Here is a 20,704-nt window from a genome sequence, read left to right as displayed (position 1 = left end):
TAATAGCAGACATTTTAACAAACACAATATATTAAAAGAATCTGAGAAAACAAAAAAAAAATTTTTTAATAATTTTTTTAAAATACAGATGAAAAGACAGATATTTTTTTTTTCTTCCAGTCATGGATACATATGTGAAAGATTTTTTTTTTTTTTGTTGGTAGAAAAGGAGTTCTGGACAAACTATAACTAACGTTAATAGTTAATAGCAGACATTTTAACAAACACAATATATTAAAAGAATCTGAGAAAACAAAAAAAAATTTTTTTAATTTTTTTAAAATACAGATGAAAAGACAGATAATTTACTTCTACAAAGGAATCGCGCTTCCAGTGTCCCAGACATGACAGAATAATGTTGGTTCAAGATTAATGTTTGGGGTGACCAATCTTCAGAAAATATTGAATAAAATGCATAAAATAAATGTTAGAAAATGGATAACTTACTTCGGCAAGGAACCAGGCTACTAGTGCCCCAAAAATGACAGCATCGTTTGCCTCGCGGTCGTGCCAAGGGATACCAATACCAGCAAGCTCCCATAATTCTTGTTTGAAAGCATCCAACTTCCAAGCAGCAGAACCAATATCAAAGAGGACAACTTTGGGGTAGCCCTCAATTAGCCATCTTCCAAAGTAAACCTTTGAAATAAAAAATAAAATAAAATTTCAAATGAAATTTAGAAGAATGTTTATTTAAAGAATTCCAAAGTAGACCTTGTGGGGGAAAAAAAACAACAAAAAAAATTTCTAAGCGAAATTTAGAAAGATTTCTTTTTAAAAAAAATTTAGCAGATCAATATCACAGGTGGAGAAGGTGGTGATATTTTACAATTGTTCAGAAGTTTTCTTATCGTGGTGATGCCATTGTAGCACAGAGAGAAGCAGGTGCTAGTGTGATTACAAGAATTAGGAGTGTGTGGAGTATATTCAGAAAACTTCAGCCATTACTAACCAGCAGAGCAAGACAAAGGGAAAAATCTTTTAGGTGTGTGTGATGATGTGTGAAGTTAAAATCTTGTTAGTTGAGGACATGTGTTGCATGGAGAGAAATGATACGATGGATGTGTAATGTGAATCTTAAAGACAGGCTCAGGTCTGGTAACTTTAGACAGAGATTAAATCTTAAAAGTGTAAGGTTGGTTGGTTGTTTTTGTTTTACGGCATATCAACCCTTTTCGGGTTATTTAATGCCGAATCTAAAGATTTTGAAGAAAAAATTTTTTTAATAGAATAGATTTGTTGTTTTCACGTTGGTTTCTATTTAACCCATAGTTGGGACCCTAACAGGTACTACCACTCCGGGTCAGAGTGGACCTGGGAGCAATGGTAATTAAAGGGTGGCTCCACACTCCCCAAAGCCCACAAGCTGGGGCCTCACCACTGGATATAGTTTAAGGTCATATCCAGGACCCCCATTGAGGGACTTTTACCCTCTGCAGGGGGACAGTCGGCGTATTCTAATGCCCCACTGACAGGGCCTAAAAGTATAGGGAGATTGCAGAAGATAGACTCTGATGGTATGGTCACACCAAAAGAATGGATGAAAGTTCTTAGGTTAATAGAAAGTCAATGTTACTAAGACCAAAGTGATAATCAGTGGTTGCAGTTTTAAAAAGCTCCTTAAAAGAGGTAAGTTCCTCTGCTCAGTTTGTGGAAAGAGTGTTGAGTGCAACTCAATTTTCTGCGGCACTTGTGAATATTGCTTATACGAGAGGTGCTGTGAAATTACTGGTAGATTTAGAGATGGGTCAAGATCAAAGTGTAGCATCTGTTCTGATGCTGCACTTAAATTTTTTGTTCTCGGTTAGTGGAAGAGAAATCCTTCACGACCAAGACAATTTTTAATTTTTGTTCCTTTTCTCCACATTAAAAAACGACCCTGGTGTCTAACTCTGCTCTCGGGGGGGGGGGGGCAAAGTAAATAGGAACTAGTTTGTGCGCAAGAAGTGTAAGATGATGGACACGGATGAGAACTCCGATGTGTAGAAAGTATATATGGATGATGAAGCTGCTGAGGTTGTTCAAAAGTTTTGTTACCATGGTGATACTATTGGAGCATTACCTCCCTTATCAACTTTTCTGTTTTTGTTGGGTTTTTTTTTATCCAAATCTAGCGAAGTCGCTCGGTTTCACAAATTTCTTGTTCCATTAATAATTATATTTCTATCTTATCGTTTTCGTAATTTTTGGATATGTTATTATTTGCGACATGACCATTATGTAGGTTCCATTTGTTTTACTTGATATTCAAGATTTAGATTTTTCAAATTTTGCTCTTATGATGTAGAAGCACCAACAGCTGAAATTGAGATCAGTTTCCCAATCTGTGAGCCCCTGGCCCCTTAGTCCTAAACAACTCCAATTAGTTTCATAGAGAGAGAAAAACAGATAGCTCGTCTTGCTACGTCTAGTTTTGTTACCATGGAGATACCAATAGAGCACAGGGAGGAGTAGGTGCTAATGTGACTACATGGTGTATGTTCAGGAAACTTCTGCCATTACGAACCAGCAGAGCAAAACCGAGGGAAGTGTCTTTTAGCTGTGTGTGATGATGCAGGAAAGTAAAATCTAGTTAGTTTAGGACACGTGTTGCATGGAGAGAAATGATACGATGGATGTGTAATGTGAATCTTAAAGACAGGCTTATGACCTGTGACGAAGATTAAATCTGGACAGTATAGTGAGATATGTATAGAAGAGCAGACTCTGATGGTATGGTCACATCGAAAGAATTAATGAAAGTTCTTGGGTTAATAGATGTCGAACAGTTGAGGTAGCATGTTCCGTTCACAGAGGAAGGGCAAGGAAAACATGGGAGGAAGTGATAAAAGAGAAAGAGGGATAAATAAAGACATGGCCAGAGATAGGTTAGTTTGGAAGCCAATTTCTAAAAGCTGTCCAAGCATGTAAAAGTGACATTAAACCGAATATGGTGAAAGAATGCATGAGATTGTGTCAGTAGACGTAGAACAGTTGAGGTAACAGGGTCAGCTGGCATAGAAAGCCCAAGGGAAACATAAATGAAAGTGATAAGGGTTTGAAAGAAAGAGGAATAAATAAAGACATGGCCAGAGATAGATTAGTTTGGAAGCCAATTTCTAATAGCTGTCCAACACATGCCAACATATTATTTTGATTGTTTGAACTACTGCGCTCGTCTTGGTTGTTATTTGCACAATGTTTCGGCTGATGAAACCTAGGATCTTCTTCAGATGTATCTTGACAATGGCTCTTATTAGTGAATGGTAGAAAGATACACCTGAAGAAGGTCAGAGGTTACATTGGCCGAAACGTTGTGAGAATTACAACCAAGATGAGAACAGTAGTCTGAAAAATACATATTATCCACCCTCATTCCAAAAATTTAGATATGTATAGAAGAGTAGGCTCTGATGGTATGGCCACATCGACAGAATGGGTCTTGGGTTAATAGATGTAGAACAGTTGAAGTAGCATGTTCCATTCACAGGGGAAGAACAGAGAAAACAAAAAAGTGATAAAAGAGAAAGAGAGATTAATAAAGACATGGGCAGAGATAGGTTAGTTTGGAAATCAAATTTTAAAAGCTGTCCAACACATGCAAGCATGTGTCGTTGGAGCACAAGGAGGAGCAGGTGCTGGTGTGACTGCATGAGTTAGGAGTGGATAGAATAAGTTCAAGGAACTTCTGTCATTACTAATTAGCAGAGCATTAACACCATCGACCAAGAGAAAAGTTTATCAGGCATGTATACACAACGTCATGATATATGGAAGTGAAACTTGGCCAGTGAGGGTTGAAGACATGCGTTGCATGGAGAGAAGTGATAAGAATGATATGATGAATGTCTAATGTGAATTTTAAAGACAAGCTTAGATCTGATAACTTCATATGAAGATTAAATAGGGAGTTGTATGCAGAGCAGGAGACTTTGTTGGTATGGTCACGTCAAAAGAATTGGTAAGATCTCTTGGATTAGTAGATGTAGTGTGATACCATGTGTTAACCCGTTTGACAATATTGCCACCGACCCCAACGTTATTTCTATGGTCTTCTCCTGTGTCTTCTCTTTATGGCCGTCATCGTCTTTCACATTGGCAGCTGCTGAGGGGGGGGGGCACACAGGTTCAGAAGTAAAAAAAAAGGCAAAATGTGTGTGTGTGTGTTTGTATGTCTCGCAAAAACTTTCGATAGAGGCCACGGATTTTGTACAAGTAAAATCCAAGGAAAATACAAGTATACAAATACAAATGGAAATTCTTTTAACTTTCTTGAAGTTTTACATTTGGATTTTACCGTCACTGGATTTTTTTATTTTCCACCAGACTATCCATTCATGTGTAATCACCTTTTTCTTCACTATATTCCCCCTGCTTCAATTTTTTGTTTTCAAGTAAGATCTTTGACTTACTTGTTGTTTCATCAAATACTTCTGCATGCAAAATCCGATCCCACATTTTGCTAATTCCTAACCTCTGATGAGAAGGAAAGTATTTCTTCGAAACTCCGCGGATTAAGGACTATCCATTTATCTAGTGTTTCCTTTTCAGATTAAATATGTTTTTAACTCATTTCAAAGTGTTTTTTAACATATTCTATTAACTGTTTGCTTATATTATAAGCTCCATTTCCTATTTGGTTTTATCGAGCTTTTACATCTGGCTGAGATAATTTTATAAATATTATTTCTTTAATATTTATAATATACTTTAATTTTACCATCTTGGATAATTTTGGTAAATTTAATTGTAATTTTTATTTTATATATATATATATATATATATATATATGATTTTCAGAATGTGAGAGATTGTATACAATAAATTCCACAGCCAAACAACGTCGCAGCTCACAAGAGCGATGACAGTCAACGAACCGGAAGTCCAAGACTCGAGTTTCGCCCTCATTTGGGCTCATCAGTTAGACACATCCGAACTCAGGATTCGAAACCCGAGCCTCTTGCATGCGAGGCAAGCACTCTACCAACTGAGCAAACACCCCGCACACAAGAATTTCTATTAACCAACACAGATCAAGCAAACCACGCCAAAAATCCGACTGTGAAATGAACCTACTTCGTCTTGACAAGGGACGCGGCCATCCAACCAGTCAATAACCCAAGCCGATGTCTCACAAGTAGGAGTTTTTAACTCGAAAGGACGCCGCCATCCAGCAATACTAACCAAACGACCACCTTATGATAGGATTATAAGAATGTGAGAGATTGTATATAATAAATATAATAGAAATTCTTGTGTGCGGGGCATTTACTCAGTTGGTAGAGTGCTTGCCTCGCATGCAAGAGGCTCAGGTTCCGAATCCTGAGTTTGGATGTGTCTAACTGATGAGCCCAAATGAGGGCGAAACTCGAGTCTTGGACCTCCGGTTCGTTGACTGTCATAGCTCTTGTGAGCTGCGACGTTGTTTGGCTGTGGAATTTATATATATATATATATATATATATATATATATATATATATATATATATATATATATTAAATCCCCGAAACAACTGATGATCCCTTGAAAAATAAATTATTGGTATTATAGTAAATTCGAGAGCGAGTTGATGCAGTGATTGCAGGTGATTAAATGACTTACTGACTAGATGGTTTTCTAATGAATGATAAAAAATATTTTTTTGTATAGTTTTAAAGGTTAAAAACTTCCAAGACTATATATATATATATATATATATATATATATATATATATATATATATATATATATATATATATATATGTGCCATCAATCCTGTTCCTTCTTGGGACTGGAAAAAGTGATGCGGCAGCCAGCTTAAAACGTGGCTCAGAATGGTTAAGCAAGATACCAAACTGCTTCTTTTAAATCTCCAAAACAGTGTTTTATGGTAAACAACTGATGATCCCTGAAATAATATTAGAACGAGTGTAAATTCTTGAAAGCAAACTAACACAGTGATTGCACAAGATTAATTTAACGAAATAATTTTGTAATAAAGAACTTGAAATTAAACTTTTTTTTTTTTTTAAATATATTTTTAAAAGATGAAAACTAAGGCATAGACACACACACACACACACACACACACACACACACACACACACACACACACACACACACACACATATATACTCCTATAAATTTGTTGTATTTTTGTGTATTGATATTCATATTAAAAATCCTTTTTTCTATTTATTTAGTTATTTATTTGCTTCCCCACGAGAGCAAATAAGACACAAGGCCATTTTTTTTAATGTCGAGAGAGGGGGGAAATGGGGACCAGCTCTCCTGAGGGGGAACTGCTAGTGACAATTGGTATGAAGGATTTCCCCTACATTGCCCCCACATATTACTTTGATCATAGCATCTGCAGAACAGATTCTACACTTTGAGATATTAAATTTTTTATTTACTATAAAAAAGAAATACAAAATGGAAAATGAACAAAAAAATTTAGGCACAAGGTCAACTCAAAAAGATTGGGGGGGGGGTGAGGTTGGTTGGTCCATCTCGTCTCTGTTCGAAACTTAAAAGGATTTCTCTCTCAGCCAGCATCTTTTATCATAAATACCCCTTTAAATGTGTGTTTGTGCATGTGTGTGTGTGTGTGTGTGTGTGTGTGTGTGTGTGTGTGGAGGAGGAGGTCCTACTTAAACCCAATTTTAGAACATTTTTTTATTTATACATAAAATACAAAAAAGATAATATTAATTACAATTTCACTTGTATTGAGGGTGTGGGAAAAATAAAAATAAAAAATATACAACATTTTGTCCAAGAAAAAGAAAATACAACTTTGTTATATATGGGTCGTGGAACTGGATTCATCTGCAAAAGATCTAATTTGCATATTCTTTTAAACATTGGTTTTAATTAATTCCTTATTAGTTTTTTTGGGTTTTCTTATAGGATGATCATCTTTAGTTAACTATTACGTGTAATTATATTCATGCAGATATTCTACACGATTTATACTTGCGTAATATTTGCGTAAAAAGGTTATAGTAAACAGAAACCTCTTTCTACATATATTTATGTATGTGTATATATATTTGTTTAAAAAAAATTGCCTATCAAACTCCTCTGTCAGTTTTTTGTCTACAGAGATGAAACTTAATATATAGGGTATTTGAAACCATGTGAAACTTTATATTTAGATTTTAGCCAGGGAAAATTGGTGCAAAACTGAAAATTAAAAAATTGGAATTTGCCAGGTGAAGGTCGAATGAAGGCATTACGAATATGCATGTGTAACGTAATAGCTATTGGTTCATGTTTTAATTTTTAGCCTTGCAGCAAACATGTCTTCATAGCTGAGATATTAACGTCAAAGGAAAAAGTAAATCTTAAGCAAAACATTTTGGTTTCGATTCTTAGTGGTGGCGCACAAGTAATTTTTCTTTAAACTTTAAATCATTACTACATATTGAGTCCATTATAATATAAAAATAAATACAAAATCTGCATTAACCAAAATATCATATTTAAGCGCATTTTATGACTGGGCAATGCTGGGTGGCCTGCTAGTGTGTTATATATATATATATATATATATATATATATATATATATATATTACTTGAATATCAAGAAATTTTATTTGAACAAAAATGTTTTGACTGCCATGTTACTTTTTACTGACCAGGTCTTTATCCCTTTTTCTTTTAAGACCATTTGTATCATTTCTCCCCATCTTTTTCTTGACTTTCCCCTTAAATTAGTCGATTTTTAAGGCTCTTTTTGAACCCAGTCAACAACGAGTACTTCTGCTAGTATATATATCTATCTATATATATCTATCTATCTATGTCTATATATCTATCTATATCTAATATATATATATATATATATATATATATATATATACTAGCAGTTCCGCCCGGCTTTGCTCGGGCCCTATATACTGTCCATAAGGTTATGTGCATATGTATATATTAAAAAGTGTGAATATGTAAAGTAATGTATTTCTGTATAATAGTCTTCCTTAATTACCATAGAGAAAAGACAGACAGACAGACATTTACACTTTTATAGATGTAGATAGATAGATAGATAGATAGATTGGATGCAATATATAATAATGATTAAAAAAAAAAAAAAAGACTCATGCGCCACCATTGAGAATCGAAACCAAAACGTTCAGCTCACGATTTATTTTGCCTCTGCCATAAATGACTGGGCTATGAAAACATGTTTACTGCAAGGCTAAAAATTAAAACATGAACCAATATTAACTACATTATGCATTCGTAATGGCGGCATTCGACCTTCACCTGACAAATTTCATTTTTTTTTAATTTTCACACTTTTGCACGGATTTTTCCAGGCTAAAACCCAAATATAAAGTTTTGCATGGATTCAAACACCTTATATATGAAATTTTATGTCCGTAGACCAAAAACTCTAGGAGGAGTTTGGTAGGCAAAATCTGTGCAACAAAAATATATACGTATATATAAATATATATGGAAACAATTTTGTGTTTCCTGTAAACGTTTTACGCAAATATTACGCAAGTATAAATCATGTAGAATATCTGCATGAATATAATTACACGTAATAGTTAAATAAAGATGATCACCCCATAAGAAAACCGAAAAAAACTAATAGGAAATTAATTAAAATGAATGTTTAAAAGAATATGCAAATTAGCTAGATCTTTTGCAGATGGATGCAATTCCACAACCCATATATAAGAAAATTGTATTTTCTTTTCAAATAAGTAGAAAAGGGGGTTTTTAATATGAATATCAATACACCCAAAAGAAAAACGATATAGTGAATAAATGACAAAAAACAATATTCCAAAGTTCATGACGTTGACCTTCTTATAATTTATTCTTTTAATTCAGTTTATTTTTAAAATTCTTGACAATTCTGTTTCGTAGCGCAAAATCAATCACTTAATTATTATATCAATCAGTGAATCTATTTTGCCCTTAATTCATCAGAGGAAACAGCAACAATCAATCAGATTGATTTTATGCTAAGAAACAGATAATTGTGAATGTCAACTGAATTAAAGGAATAAATTAAAAGATGGTCAACATCATGAACTTTAGAATATAGTTTTGTCATTTATTAACCCGAGAACTCTCATTCATTCTTTCCACACACTTTGTACATATACCTGAATGACAAGAAATTTTATTATTCTAACTAAACAGACTACATCTAGTTAAAAAATGGATAACACGCAATTAATCATACTGAAACCAGCAACCTTTTAGTTTCGTAAATGTTATGCTTCTAAGAACTTATAATTGGTTGTTGGATTTCATTAAAAATTTAATCACATTAAGTTATAATTATATTCTTCCTCATAATTCGTGTAAATTCACTTCCAAATAAATCCAAAAATTCGAAAGCTAAGAATATAGAGCTACCCGCTTTTATCCTTCCAAAATATGGTGGCTTTTATACTTGACTAGTGAGGGGTACCCGGCGTTGCCCGGGTGTTTGGAGGTGTGGGGGGGGGGGTAAAAAAAAAAAAAAAAAGTATGAGGATCAAACCCGAACTGTTGTGGCAAAGTTGTAAATTAAAGTGTGAAAAAAAAAAAACAAAAAAAAAAAAAACGTGCGACGTTAACGATTGCCCCACCGCGAGATGCTAACGGAAACACGTTTGAATTTATTTAATTACTTGGATTTAGCAGGTGCTCGTTTTAATGAGTTAACGAGGTCAAGTTTGACTGCGGGCTAGTATTCATTTACTGCTGAATGCTTTTTCCCCCCTCCCCAAGATGTTATAGGAAAAAGACTAACCCACACGCGGCGAGCGACAAATATTGAATATTTATCTTCCCGAAATCGAGCAAATTAAATAGACAGGCGAGCTTCGTTGTTAACTGTGAGATATTACGATTTGTATGTGATATAAAAAGTTTTAAAAAGTTGTGAAGCGAGCGATCGCTTCTCTGAAAAAAGCCTTTTGTTGACATACAGAAAAAGCGAACACACATACATACATTTTCGCTTTTATATATATAGATGAAGGTCAGAGGTTATATTGACTGAAACGTTGTGCAGATTACACTCAAGATGATAATAATTCTCAGATTAATCTAAATAATACAAATATTCATACCTCATCTAAAACAAAAATCAGAACTGTAATAATGATCCATTTATTGGTACAACTTACGCGAATTCCTTGGTTTTCCATTGATTTGATAACACTTCTGTAGACATAATACTGAGGTTCCAAGATCTCAACTTCGGTACGTACGCATTCTTCATTGTACGGACCCAAAAGACAGAACTGCTCTCCAAGTTCATCAACCGTAACGGGTGCTTTCGACTTGATCACTGTGTAAATACCGCCAACTGAAGAACAGAAAACAAAAATTATTTATTGGAAAAATTTGTTTAAAAAAAAACGTTCATGTACACATATATAATGAAACAGAACAAAAATATTAAAATAGATATAGCCCACATTAGCCATCCTTATGCCTTAATAGGAGTGAATAATGTACATGCAAATATATAAACAGTGTATTATTTCGTTTATGTGTGTACTACTGTGCTCATTTGGAGTGGTATTCTCGCAACGTTTCGGTGTGTTTTGTTGAACTCGGGAATCTTTCTGGTCAACTCAAAACCAATGGCATAACAGATAAAGTGCTAAGTAAAAATTCAGTTCTAAGTGAAACTCATCTGGAAGTTCAAGGTTCAATCCTTGGTGAAGGCAATCCTAAGAATACAATTGCAAAATGCTTAAGACTGACAAAATGAGAGTATGCTACTCTTGTGAATTGAATAAAAGGTTTTATTCGAAATTCCATACAGATTCAAAAGAAAGATCCTGAGTTACACCTAAAAAAAAAAAAAGGTCGGAGGTTACATCTGTCGAAATAATAAAATTCTTCTTCTTCTACTACAACAACAACAACAACAACACCAACACAAATTATATAAATAATACCAATGAAACTACAAGATGCCTTCAATAAGTTTCCAGACTTTTTCTGTATGAGAACGTTTATTGATACTACATACATGAAACTCTAGTCCCCTTCAAAGTAATCTCCTCTGGCTGCAATGCACTTGTTTTACTGTTCTAACAACTTCTGGAAGACCCTATGGAAGTCCTCATGTCAGCGTATCAAGGACCCTCGGCACAGCCTCTTTCATCTCCTCAATTGTCTCATAACGACAGCCTCTAAGGTTTTCCTTGAGCTTAAGGAATAACCAAAAGTCACAGGGAGCAAGGCAAAATGCTTAGGACTTCTACTTGGTCATGGCTGACTGAACAAGAGCATGCTACCCCTGTGGGTTAAATAAATGTTTCATTCAAGTTTCCATTTTGATTTTTGACAAGATACACCTGAAGAAGGTCGAAGGTTACATCAGCGCAAAACGTTGTGCAAATAACACTGAAGATGAGAAACGTAGTCTGAAGAATCCAAATAATACGAATTATCAATCCTCATCTCAAAAATTCAGAAACATGATATAAAAAGCATGAGAAAATATACATATTGCATGAAATTACGTTTTATTAAAAATATAAGACCAACATTTAATATGACAAGGGAAATAATGAATGAATGAATCATCAATTATTAAGGACAAAAGCTACTTGAGGAATATATATATATATATATATATATATATATATATATACATATATATATATACATATATATATATACACACGACTCTACTGCAATCAACTAGAATTGAAACCAAAACGTACAGTGCTCCAACCTTAGTCATTACTGTTTGAGCTATTGTCAGGTTACATTCGAAATTCCATGTAGAAAGAAAAATTGTTAAATGGAAAAATTTGTCAAATAAAAAATAAAAATAAAATAAAAAAAAAAGTAAATAAATAATTAACACAAAATAATTAAAAGAATATATAATTAAAAAAAAAACAAAAAAAAAACACTAATGTTGTGGCCTCAGTTGCAAAATGTGCAGGAAATAACGGAGTCACTTTTTGGGTTTGTACAACAACATTTATTTCTTTGTTGTTGCAGCAGTGACGTCACTCACGTGATGTAGAATGTTCTCCGTCTCTTCCGAGATTTCAAACGTTATCTTGTCTCTGTAGAGATCGTAGAGATGATAAAATTGTCGCCATAGAAAAGACGACATGATTCCATTTCCATTTGATGAAAACTGGTTTTCTTTTTTTGTTGCAGACTATCTACTAGTTGGCCAGTTGTGTACAAATCCCAAGAGTGATAGGAGCCTTCTACCATTTTTGGAAGTGACACAATGTTTAACGACCAAGATCGGAGATGCACCGCTGTACAACTTATGCTCTCTATGGATCCAAGTTATGACCACAGGACCATTGCCAGCAAAATGCAAATCTGAACGGTTCAACGCTTGAGAGCACAACTGAACAAAGTTTCTAGTAACAGTTATGGTCTTTTGTGTGGTTTCAAATGAGGGTCACATCATGCCACCTCACATCTTCGAAGTCGTTTTGAAAATCAACACCAAAGTGCACCCCCCTCTTTTTTTTTTTTTTACATAGTAGTCACCATTTATCAAGGCCCGGAAGCCACTCGGGGATAAGAGTTATTGCGTGTACAGTAAACAACGGGATAATATCGTAGTAATCGTTAGTCATGGACATTTGATAAAGTGTCTTACTTAAGGGGGCGGTTTATCAGGAATTTGTTTATGTTGGACTTGAAGACATCCAAGTTGTAGTCAGCTGGGAAGCAGGCAAACGGAAGAGAGCTCCACAGGCGTGCACTTTTAAGAAAGAAGCTTTTTTCATGGAATCTACGTTTTGATTTAGCACGGATAAAGAGTGGGGAAAATTATTGGCAGTAGTTTCAGCTAGACGGATGTTTTTCATGAAAGATTGGCGAGGGGGGGGCAGAGATTGGAGCTCAGACGAGCACTTGCCATGGAAATAATGATAAAACAAAGACAGGCTTGCAACGTCTCTTCTGTGTACCTGGACGTGCTAAAGAGTGTGGTGATCCCCTGGTGCAATCAGATGGCTGCTGGCAGACCCTGGGTGTGGCAGCAGGAGTCGGCACTACCCCATGTCCAAAGAGACCCCGGTCTGGCTTCAGGAGTGCTAGGACTCTGTACCCTTCTCTCACTGCACCCCATTTCCTCCCCGACCTGAACCCGCTGGATTATTTTGTTTGGTCATATGCCAAGAAGATCACCAACATGACCTCCGACAACACCAAAACCAGCTTGATCACCGCCATCTGGTGAGCTCCCATCGGCGCTTGTGGAAAAGGCATGCTCCCAGTTCTGAACCTGTATCGAGGTGGTGATTGAGGCTGAAGGCAGCTACATTGAATAGATATCAGCTCTAATACATAATCAAGTTACCTGAATTAACTTTTTCAATAAAAGTTTTAAAATAAGGCTGTGGTGTTGTTTTCTTTAAGGTGACAATTTTATCGTTCTATCCTTTATATATATACTAGCGAAGGGTACCCGGCGTTGCCCGGGTATTTGTAGGTGTGTGTGGTTTTCGGTAAATCAAAACTCCGGGGGGGGGGGGGGTAAAATAAAAATGTTTTGGTAGGCAAGTATGAGGATCGAATCCGAACTGTTGAGGCAAAGTTGGAAATTCAAGTATGAAAAAAAGAGTGCAACGGTTTTAACCATTGGGCCACGGCGAGATGCTAACGGAAACACATTTAAATTTATTTAATTACTTGGATTTGGCAGGTGCACGTTTTAGTGACTTAATGAGGTCAATTTTGACTATGGGATAGTATTTCATTTACTGCGGGAACGCTTTATTTTTATTTTCCCAAGATGTTGGGGGTAGGGGGAAACAGCTCCCCTTGTCCAAATTGAATAGCAATTGTTTGATATATGGAAAATATTTCCACATTGATCAAAGCTGATTGCTTTCGGACATTTCCGCTGATAGACAGAAAATACCGCCAAAATTAGTGTCGCTTTTATTATAAGAAAAAGACTAATCCACATGCGGCGAGCGACAAATGTTGAATATTTATCTTCCCGAAGTCGAGCAAATTAAATAGACAGGCGAGCTCCATTGTTAACTCTGAGATATTACGATTTAAAGGTGATATAAAAAGTTTTAAAAAGTTGTGAACCGACCGCCCGCCCGCTTCTCTGAAAAAAGCCTTTTGTAGACATACAGAAAAAGCGAACACACATACACACATTTTCGCTTTTATATTTATTGATTAGTACTGGGACAATTCCAATATCCCCCCCCACCTCTTGCACCCGATTCTAAATCCACCCCCCCCCCGAATCACCACTTATCAAGGCCTGAAGGCCACTCGAGGATAAGGGTTAATGGATATACATTAGTCAATATGATTATAGCATAGTAAACATAAGTAGTGGGAATTTTGTAAATTGGATTACTTAGGGGGACGGTTCATCAAGAACTTGTTTACATTGGACTTGAAGAATATCAAATTGTAGTCAACTGGAATCATATTGTGAGTGTGTGGGTTTTATTTTAACAAACAATAAACTAAATTGATCTACGGTTGAAGGAACATAAATCCCAATGTTGAAGGAAGCGAGCAAATCATGGAACTTGGAGCTTATGATAATGAATTGATAACTCTCCATTCCAGAATAGAGGAGAATTCGTGACAAGAAAGGACCAAATGAGACGATTAAATTAAGAAAAAAAAAATAAATAAAAAATAAAAGGAGAAGAAGAAAGATGACCCCCCCCCCAAAAAAAAAATGGGAGAGATAGAACCATAGTCCGTGTATTGCTTTATCTTAGAGCAGGATTTCCCAAACTTCAGGACACCATGGAGCCCGTGAGCAGGGTAAAGGTTTTTCACAGAACACTAACAAGACATTTTCTAAAAAATATTATGAAAAACATTCATTTCAAATTTTAACACCAACTTATGATAATGTTGACAACCATTTTTTTGTTTTTGATGAATCAAAAATTGTTGCATATTTTTGTTAATTTTTCATAACCATCCTGAAACTCTTATGTTAGTTATGAATCATATCAATAAAAACGGATCAATAATTAAATGTCTAAATTTTTCCATACAAAGCATTTGGTCCTTTTTAAGAGAGGGCTTTTGGAGCCCCCTAGTTTCACTCACGGAGGCCTACAGGCCTCTGTAAAACCTACTTTGGAAACTGTCTTAGAGGATTCTATGATCCAATTTTTTTTTAGTTTATTTTTGTTAAGTACATATTCCTTTTTATCCCAATCCTGCAGCCCCACCCCACCTGTTGGCTAAATGTTCGTAACTTTATGATGTTGACTTTTTTTTTTTTATTGTTTTCTTCTCATGTATTGTATTCTGTTACCTGGCCTGCTTGTTTTGTGGAAATCCCATAAGATTAAATCCCTTTTACAGGTCTTAATCATGCGTTCTGTCATTCTTTCTGTGTGTTTGTATCTCTTGGTTGAATGAGGATAAGAGTATCTATAAACGAGAGAACGTGCAATAACATATCGTGATGTAACGTTTGATCAAGAAATGCATGGTTGAGAATGTATAATAAGCAAAGTCAGAGATAATTGCTCTTGGCCTTAATCTTGCCCAGCTCGTAACAATTATATATATATATATATATATTAACTACTTCATTTACTCACATAAAATTAATATACGAAAGTATAGATTTACGCGTAAACTTTAAGTATTTACTTAAAAAGTGCTCAATACGTAGGTAGAGCTAGTTAGTGATTTATAAAATATTTATGGCGATTAAGCTACACTGAATATTCGGCGTTTCATCCACTCTAGGATTCGTCAGGCTTATGCGCGAATTCTGTGGTTGTTTATCGTTTTTATATGGTCCTCTTCTGTTGAGGATTTTAGTTAGCCAATCAGCTTTCTAGTATCCACCGCGCCCCTTCCTATCAGCCAATGGACATGCATTTTATCGAACAAAGGATAAACATGAATATACATAAACGATCACACATATATATATATATATATATATATATATGTGCATATATGTATGTACACATATGTATATTTATATATATAAAAAAAAAAAGAAAATGTCTGCCTTAAAACACTAAACTAGTTTTAAAACAGATCCTTTGTTCGATAAAATGCATGCCCATTGGCTGATAGGAAGGGGCGTGGTGGATACTAGAAAGCTGATTGGATAACTAAAATCCTCAACAGAAGAGGACCATATAAAAATGATAAATAACCACAGAATTCGTGCATAAGCCTGACGAATCCTAGAGTGGATGAAACGCCGAATATTCAGTGTAGCTTAATCGCATATTATATATTTTATAAATTACTATATATATGTGGGTGTGTGTGTGTGTGTGTAAAAAAAAAAAAAAAAAATCAATTCAGTAAACTTTATGTAGTAGAGCTAATATTTATCCAATGTAACCGCATTCAGCCTCAATCATTGCCTAGATACGGATCCAGAACCGGAAGCCTTTTCCACAAGCGCCGATGGGAGCTCGGTGAATACTCAATGAATGGTGGCGATCATGCTGGCTTTGGTGTTGTGGGAGGTCATGTTGGTGATGTTCTTGACATATGATCAAACAAAGTAGTCCAGCAGGTCAGGTCGGGTGGGGGGCAGTGAGAGAAGAATACAAAGTGGTAGCACCTCTGGGTCTCTTTAGAAGAGTCCTGCTGCCACACCCAGGGTTTGCCAGCAGCCACCCGATTGCACCAGAGGATCATCACACTCTTTAGCACATCCTGGTACACTTTGGTGTTGACTTTCAAGCCGACTTCGAAGATGTGAGGCGGCATGATGTGGCACTTACTTGAAACCACACCAAAGACCATAACCATGGCTGGAAACTTTGTTTTCATCACCCTGGGCACGTCCCTGTTATTCATGGCAATCCAGTGATGCATTTTGAGGGTGCTGGCAATGGCCCTGCTGTTATAACTTGGATAGGTAGAGAGCAGGAGTTGTACAGTGGCGCATCTTATCTTGCTTGTTGAACATTGTGTTACTTTTAGACATAATAGAAAGCTCCTTTCGCTCTTGGGATTTGTACATAACTGGCTAACTAGCAGATGGTCTGCAACAAAAAAAACAAAAAAAAAAAACGGTTTGCATCAAATGGAAATGGAATCGTGTTGTCTTTTCTAGGACGACAATTTTAATTGTATATCGAAATATCATTTCTTCTGTTTGGACAGACGTTTCTTTTACTTACAAATTGATTACTTGTTCTTGACTGTAATTTTAAGGACATAAAGGATCTTTTATGATTTATAAAGAATGGACCACTGTCGCCATTTTGCATTCTTGTTTAAAAAACGTTTGTGAGTAGAGAGATATATTTATTGAAGATGGGTCATATAAAAAATTTTTTTTTGAATAATAAAAAGCTGAATGAGGATAAGACTATGAACCAAACAGCATGTCATAATAAATCACGACATCACTTTTGATCCATTGAAAAAAATGTTTTATGTGTTAAGAGCAACGCAAGGTCGACAGACAGACAAGGTCATATATATATATATATATATATATATATATATATATATATATATAAATTTCTAAAAGTGACCTTGTCTGCCTGAAGAACGGTCTCTCCCAACCTCTTCTATCAATTTTTTTGTCTACGGACTTGAAACTTGATATTTAGGAGATTTGAACTCATGGAATAAATTCAATTTGGTCTTTAGCCGGTAAAAATATTTGCAAAGGAGTCAAAATTGGGAGAAAAAAAAATTGTAACTTGGTAAGTGTAAGTTGACTTACAGTGCTCTTGTACGCATGTGCAAATACACATGTATATGTTAAAATCTGCTCATTTTCAACTATTTCTTATTCATCTGATAATAGCTCAAACGGTAATAACTAAAGCTGGAGTGATAAATGTTCTGGTTTCGATTCTAGCTGAAGGTACCTAAGTCATTTTTTTTTTATTTTTTATTTTTTTTACTTATGAAATCACTATAATAATAAATACGAAATCTGCATAAATTAAAATATCGTATTTAAGCATATTTTACAACCAGGCACCGCCAGGCAGCTTGCTCGTATATAGATAATCTCTACTTATTAAAAAAAAAAGAAAAGAAAAGAAAGCACTTTGCGTGTGAGTTTGTTTCTTATTGACTCCAAAATGGCTGGACCGATTTTTTTTTTTTTTAATTATAACACAAATATACTTGATGTGTTTAAGAGTGTTCTTAGATTGATTGTGTATTGGAATGCTTCTGACAAGTATCGAGAAAAAAAAAGAAAAGAAAAAAAAAGAGAAAAAAGAAAAGAAAAAAAAGAAAAAAAAAGAAAAAAAAAGAAAAAAAAGAAAAAAAAGAAAAAAAAAGAAAAAAAAAGAAAAGAAAAAAAAAGAAAAAAAAAAAGAAAGAAAAAAAAAAAAGAAAGAAAAAAAAAAAGAAAAAAAGAAAAAAGAAAAAAAAAGAAGAGAAAAAAAAGAAAAAAAGAAAAGAAAAAAAAGAAAAAAAAGAAAAAAAAAGAAAAAAAAAGAAAAAAAAGAAAAAAAAAAGATCCAATCAAAGAAGGATGTCTGATTTTGACCAAAGTTAACATCTTACACAGCCTAATTATTAGGTTGGTGCAAAAATAATGTTTTTTTTGTTTTTTTTACGTTCAACTATATTTAAAAAAAATGACATTTTTACACCAACCTAATACATAAGTGCATTTGAGAAGTTTTATCACTGCAACAGCAGAAAGGTTCAGCATATAAAAATCAACAGTAGGTTCTTTGATATGACAGAGGTGTGTTCGAAATTAATGTTTCTGTTTAGAGCATAACTGCACCATGATACTTGACTTGCAGTGGCTGGGTCGATTTTTATGAAATTTTACACAAATGTACTTTATGTATCAGGCAGTGTTCTTAGATAGATTTTAGTATCAGAATGTATTTGATAATTATCGAGAATAAGAATAAATCCGATGAAAGAAAGAAACAAGCGATTTTGACCAAGTTAACACCTTATACAGCCTAACTTCACAAGTGCATTTGGGAAGTTTTATCACTGCACAAGCAGAAAGGCCTGGTATATAAAATAAACAGTACGTTCTTTGATATGACAGGGGCACGTTCAAAATGAATGTTTCTGTTTAAAGCACAATTTCATAATGATACTTGAGTTTTGTATCTGTGGAAAGGTATGTGAAGCTTCCTCCAAGTACACAGCGATGGGTCCCCGACTAGAATAGGCAATCAATGGATTTGATTGAAAAAAAAAAAAAAAAAAAAAAAAAAAAAAAAAAAAAAAAAAAAAAAATGGACAATTTCACTGATTTCGATGACAGTAAAAATATGGAACGTTTGTTGATTTTCATACAATCCAAGGCAACGCAAGATCTTCCCACTAGTTTTAAATATTTTTGTTGATTTAACTGTCAGTAGTTTTAGATATGTGTTATCTTTCTACTCTTTTATCAATCTTTCAAGTAAAAATGAGTAAATTGAATGAGTTTATATCAATTTAAAATGGTGTATACATCATTTGGGGATTCACCTTTTTTTCAAATGGAGGTTATAAGTTTTTGTCATTTGTTTACTACGATGATATGCTTAGATTAAGATAGTTTAAAAGCAAAACTGAATTCATCCCCTCCCAAAATAATTGATATTGTGTTGAAATATGCATTTTTTAAAATTTTTTTGTAAAAATAGGAAAATATTGGAGCATGAAGCATTTTGTTAAGGTGTTACTTGAGAGAAAAGAGAAAAAGAGTAAAAGAGAAAAGAGAGAGGGGGTAAGAGATATAAGAAAGAGAAATGAAAAAGAGATAAATGAGAGAGAGAGAGAGAGAGAGAGAGAGAGCGAGGGGGATGCGAAAGAGAGAGCGAGGGGGATGCGAAAGGAAAAGGGGAAAAGAATAAAAAAGGGGAAAAGAATAAAAAAGGGGAAAAGAATAAAAAAGGGGAAAGAGAAAAAAGGGAAAGAGAAAAAAGGGAAAGAGAAAAAAGGGAAAGAGAAAAAAGGGAAAGAGAAAAAAGGGAAAGAGAAAAAAGGGGAAAAGAATAAAAAAGGGGAAAAGAATAAAAAAGGGGAAAAGAATAAAAAAGGGGAAAAGAATAAAAAAGGGGAAAAGAAAAAAAAAGAGAAAAAAAAAGAGAAAAAAAGGGAAAAAAAGGGAAAGAGAAAAAAAGGGAAAGAGAAAAAAAGGGAAAGAGAAAAAAAGGGAAAGAGAAAAAAAGGGAAAGAGAAAAAAAGGGAAAGAGAAAAAAAGGGAAAGAGAAAAGGGAAAGAGAAAAGGGAAAGAGAAAAAAAGGGAAAGAGAAAAAAAAGGAAAGAGAAAAAAGGGAAAGAGAAAGGGAAAGAGAAAGGGAAAGAGAAAGGGAAAGAGAAAAAAAAGGGAAAGAGAAAAAAAAGGGAAAGAGAAAAAAAAGGGAAAGAGAAAAAAGGGAAAGAGAAAAAAGGGAAAGAGAAAAAAGGGAAAGAGAAAAAAGGGAAAGAGAAAAAAAAAGGGAAAGAGAAAAAAAAGGGAAAGAGAAAAAAAAGGGAAAGAGAAAAAAAAGGGAAAGAGAAAAAAAAGGGAAAGAGAAAAAAAAGGGAAAGAGAAAAAAAAGGGAAAGAGAAAAAAAAGGGAAAGAGAAAAAAAGGGAAAGAGAAAAAAAGGGAAAGAGAGAAAAAGGGAAAGAGAAAAAAAAGGGAAAGAGAAAAAAAAGGGAAAGAGAAAAAAAGGGAAAGAGAAAAAAAGGGAAAGAGAAAAAGAAGGGAAAGAGAAAAAAAAGGGAAAGAGAAAAAAAAGGGAAAGAGAAAAAAAGGGAAAGAGAAAAAAAAGGGAAAGAGAAAAAAAAGGGAAAGAGAAAAAAAGGGAAAGAGAACAAAAGGGAAAGAGAACA

General features: G+C 34.4%; 1 protein-coding gene across 1 annotated transcript in view; it reads right to left on the bottom strand.

Moving 5' to 3' along the window:
• The window catches only part of LOC145260641 (glycogen [starch] synthase-like), a 141,435-nt gene that overhangs the window by 102,572 nt on the left and 18,159 nt on the right, over nucleotides 1-20,704 (bottom strand). The window contains exons 2-3 of the mRNA XM_080118968.1: nucleotides 10,106-10,287; nucleotides 448-639 (exon numbers count right to left, since the gene is read on the bottom strand). Of these exons, the coding sequence (XP_079975094.1) occupies nucleotides 448-639; nucleotides 10,106-10,287 (374 nt within the window). The remainder of the gene's footprint in view (nucleotides 1-447; nucleotides 640-10,105; nucleotides 10,288-20,704) is intronic.

Source organism: Euprymna scolopes, chromosome 36, assembly GCF_053919585.1.
Source record: "Euprymna scolopes isolate OS-2025 chromosome 36, ASM5391958v1, whole genome shotgun sequence".
NCBI lineage: Eukaryota > Metazoa > Mollusca > Cephalopoda > Sepiida > Sepiolidae > Euprymna > Euprymna scolopes.
The sequence above is the reverse complement of the archived record's forward strand: the minus strand, read 5'-3'. Positions and strand labels throughout refer to the sequence as shown.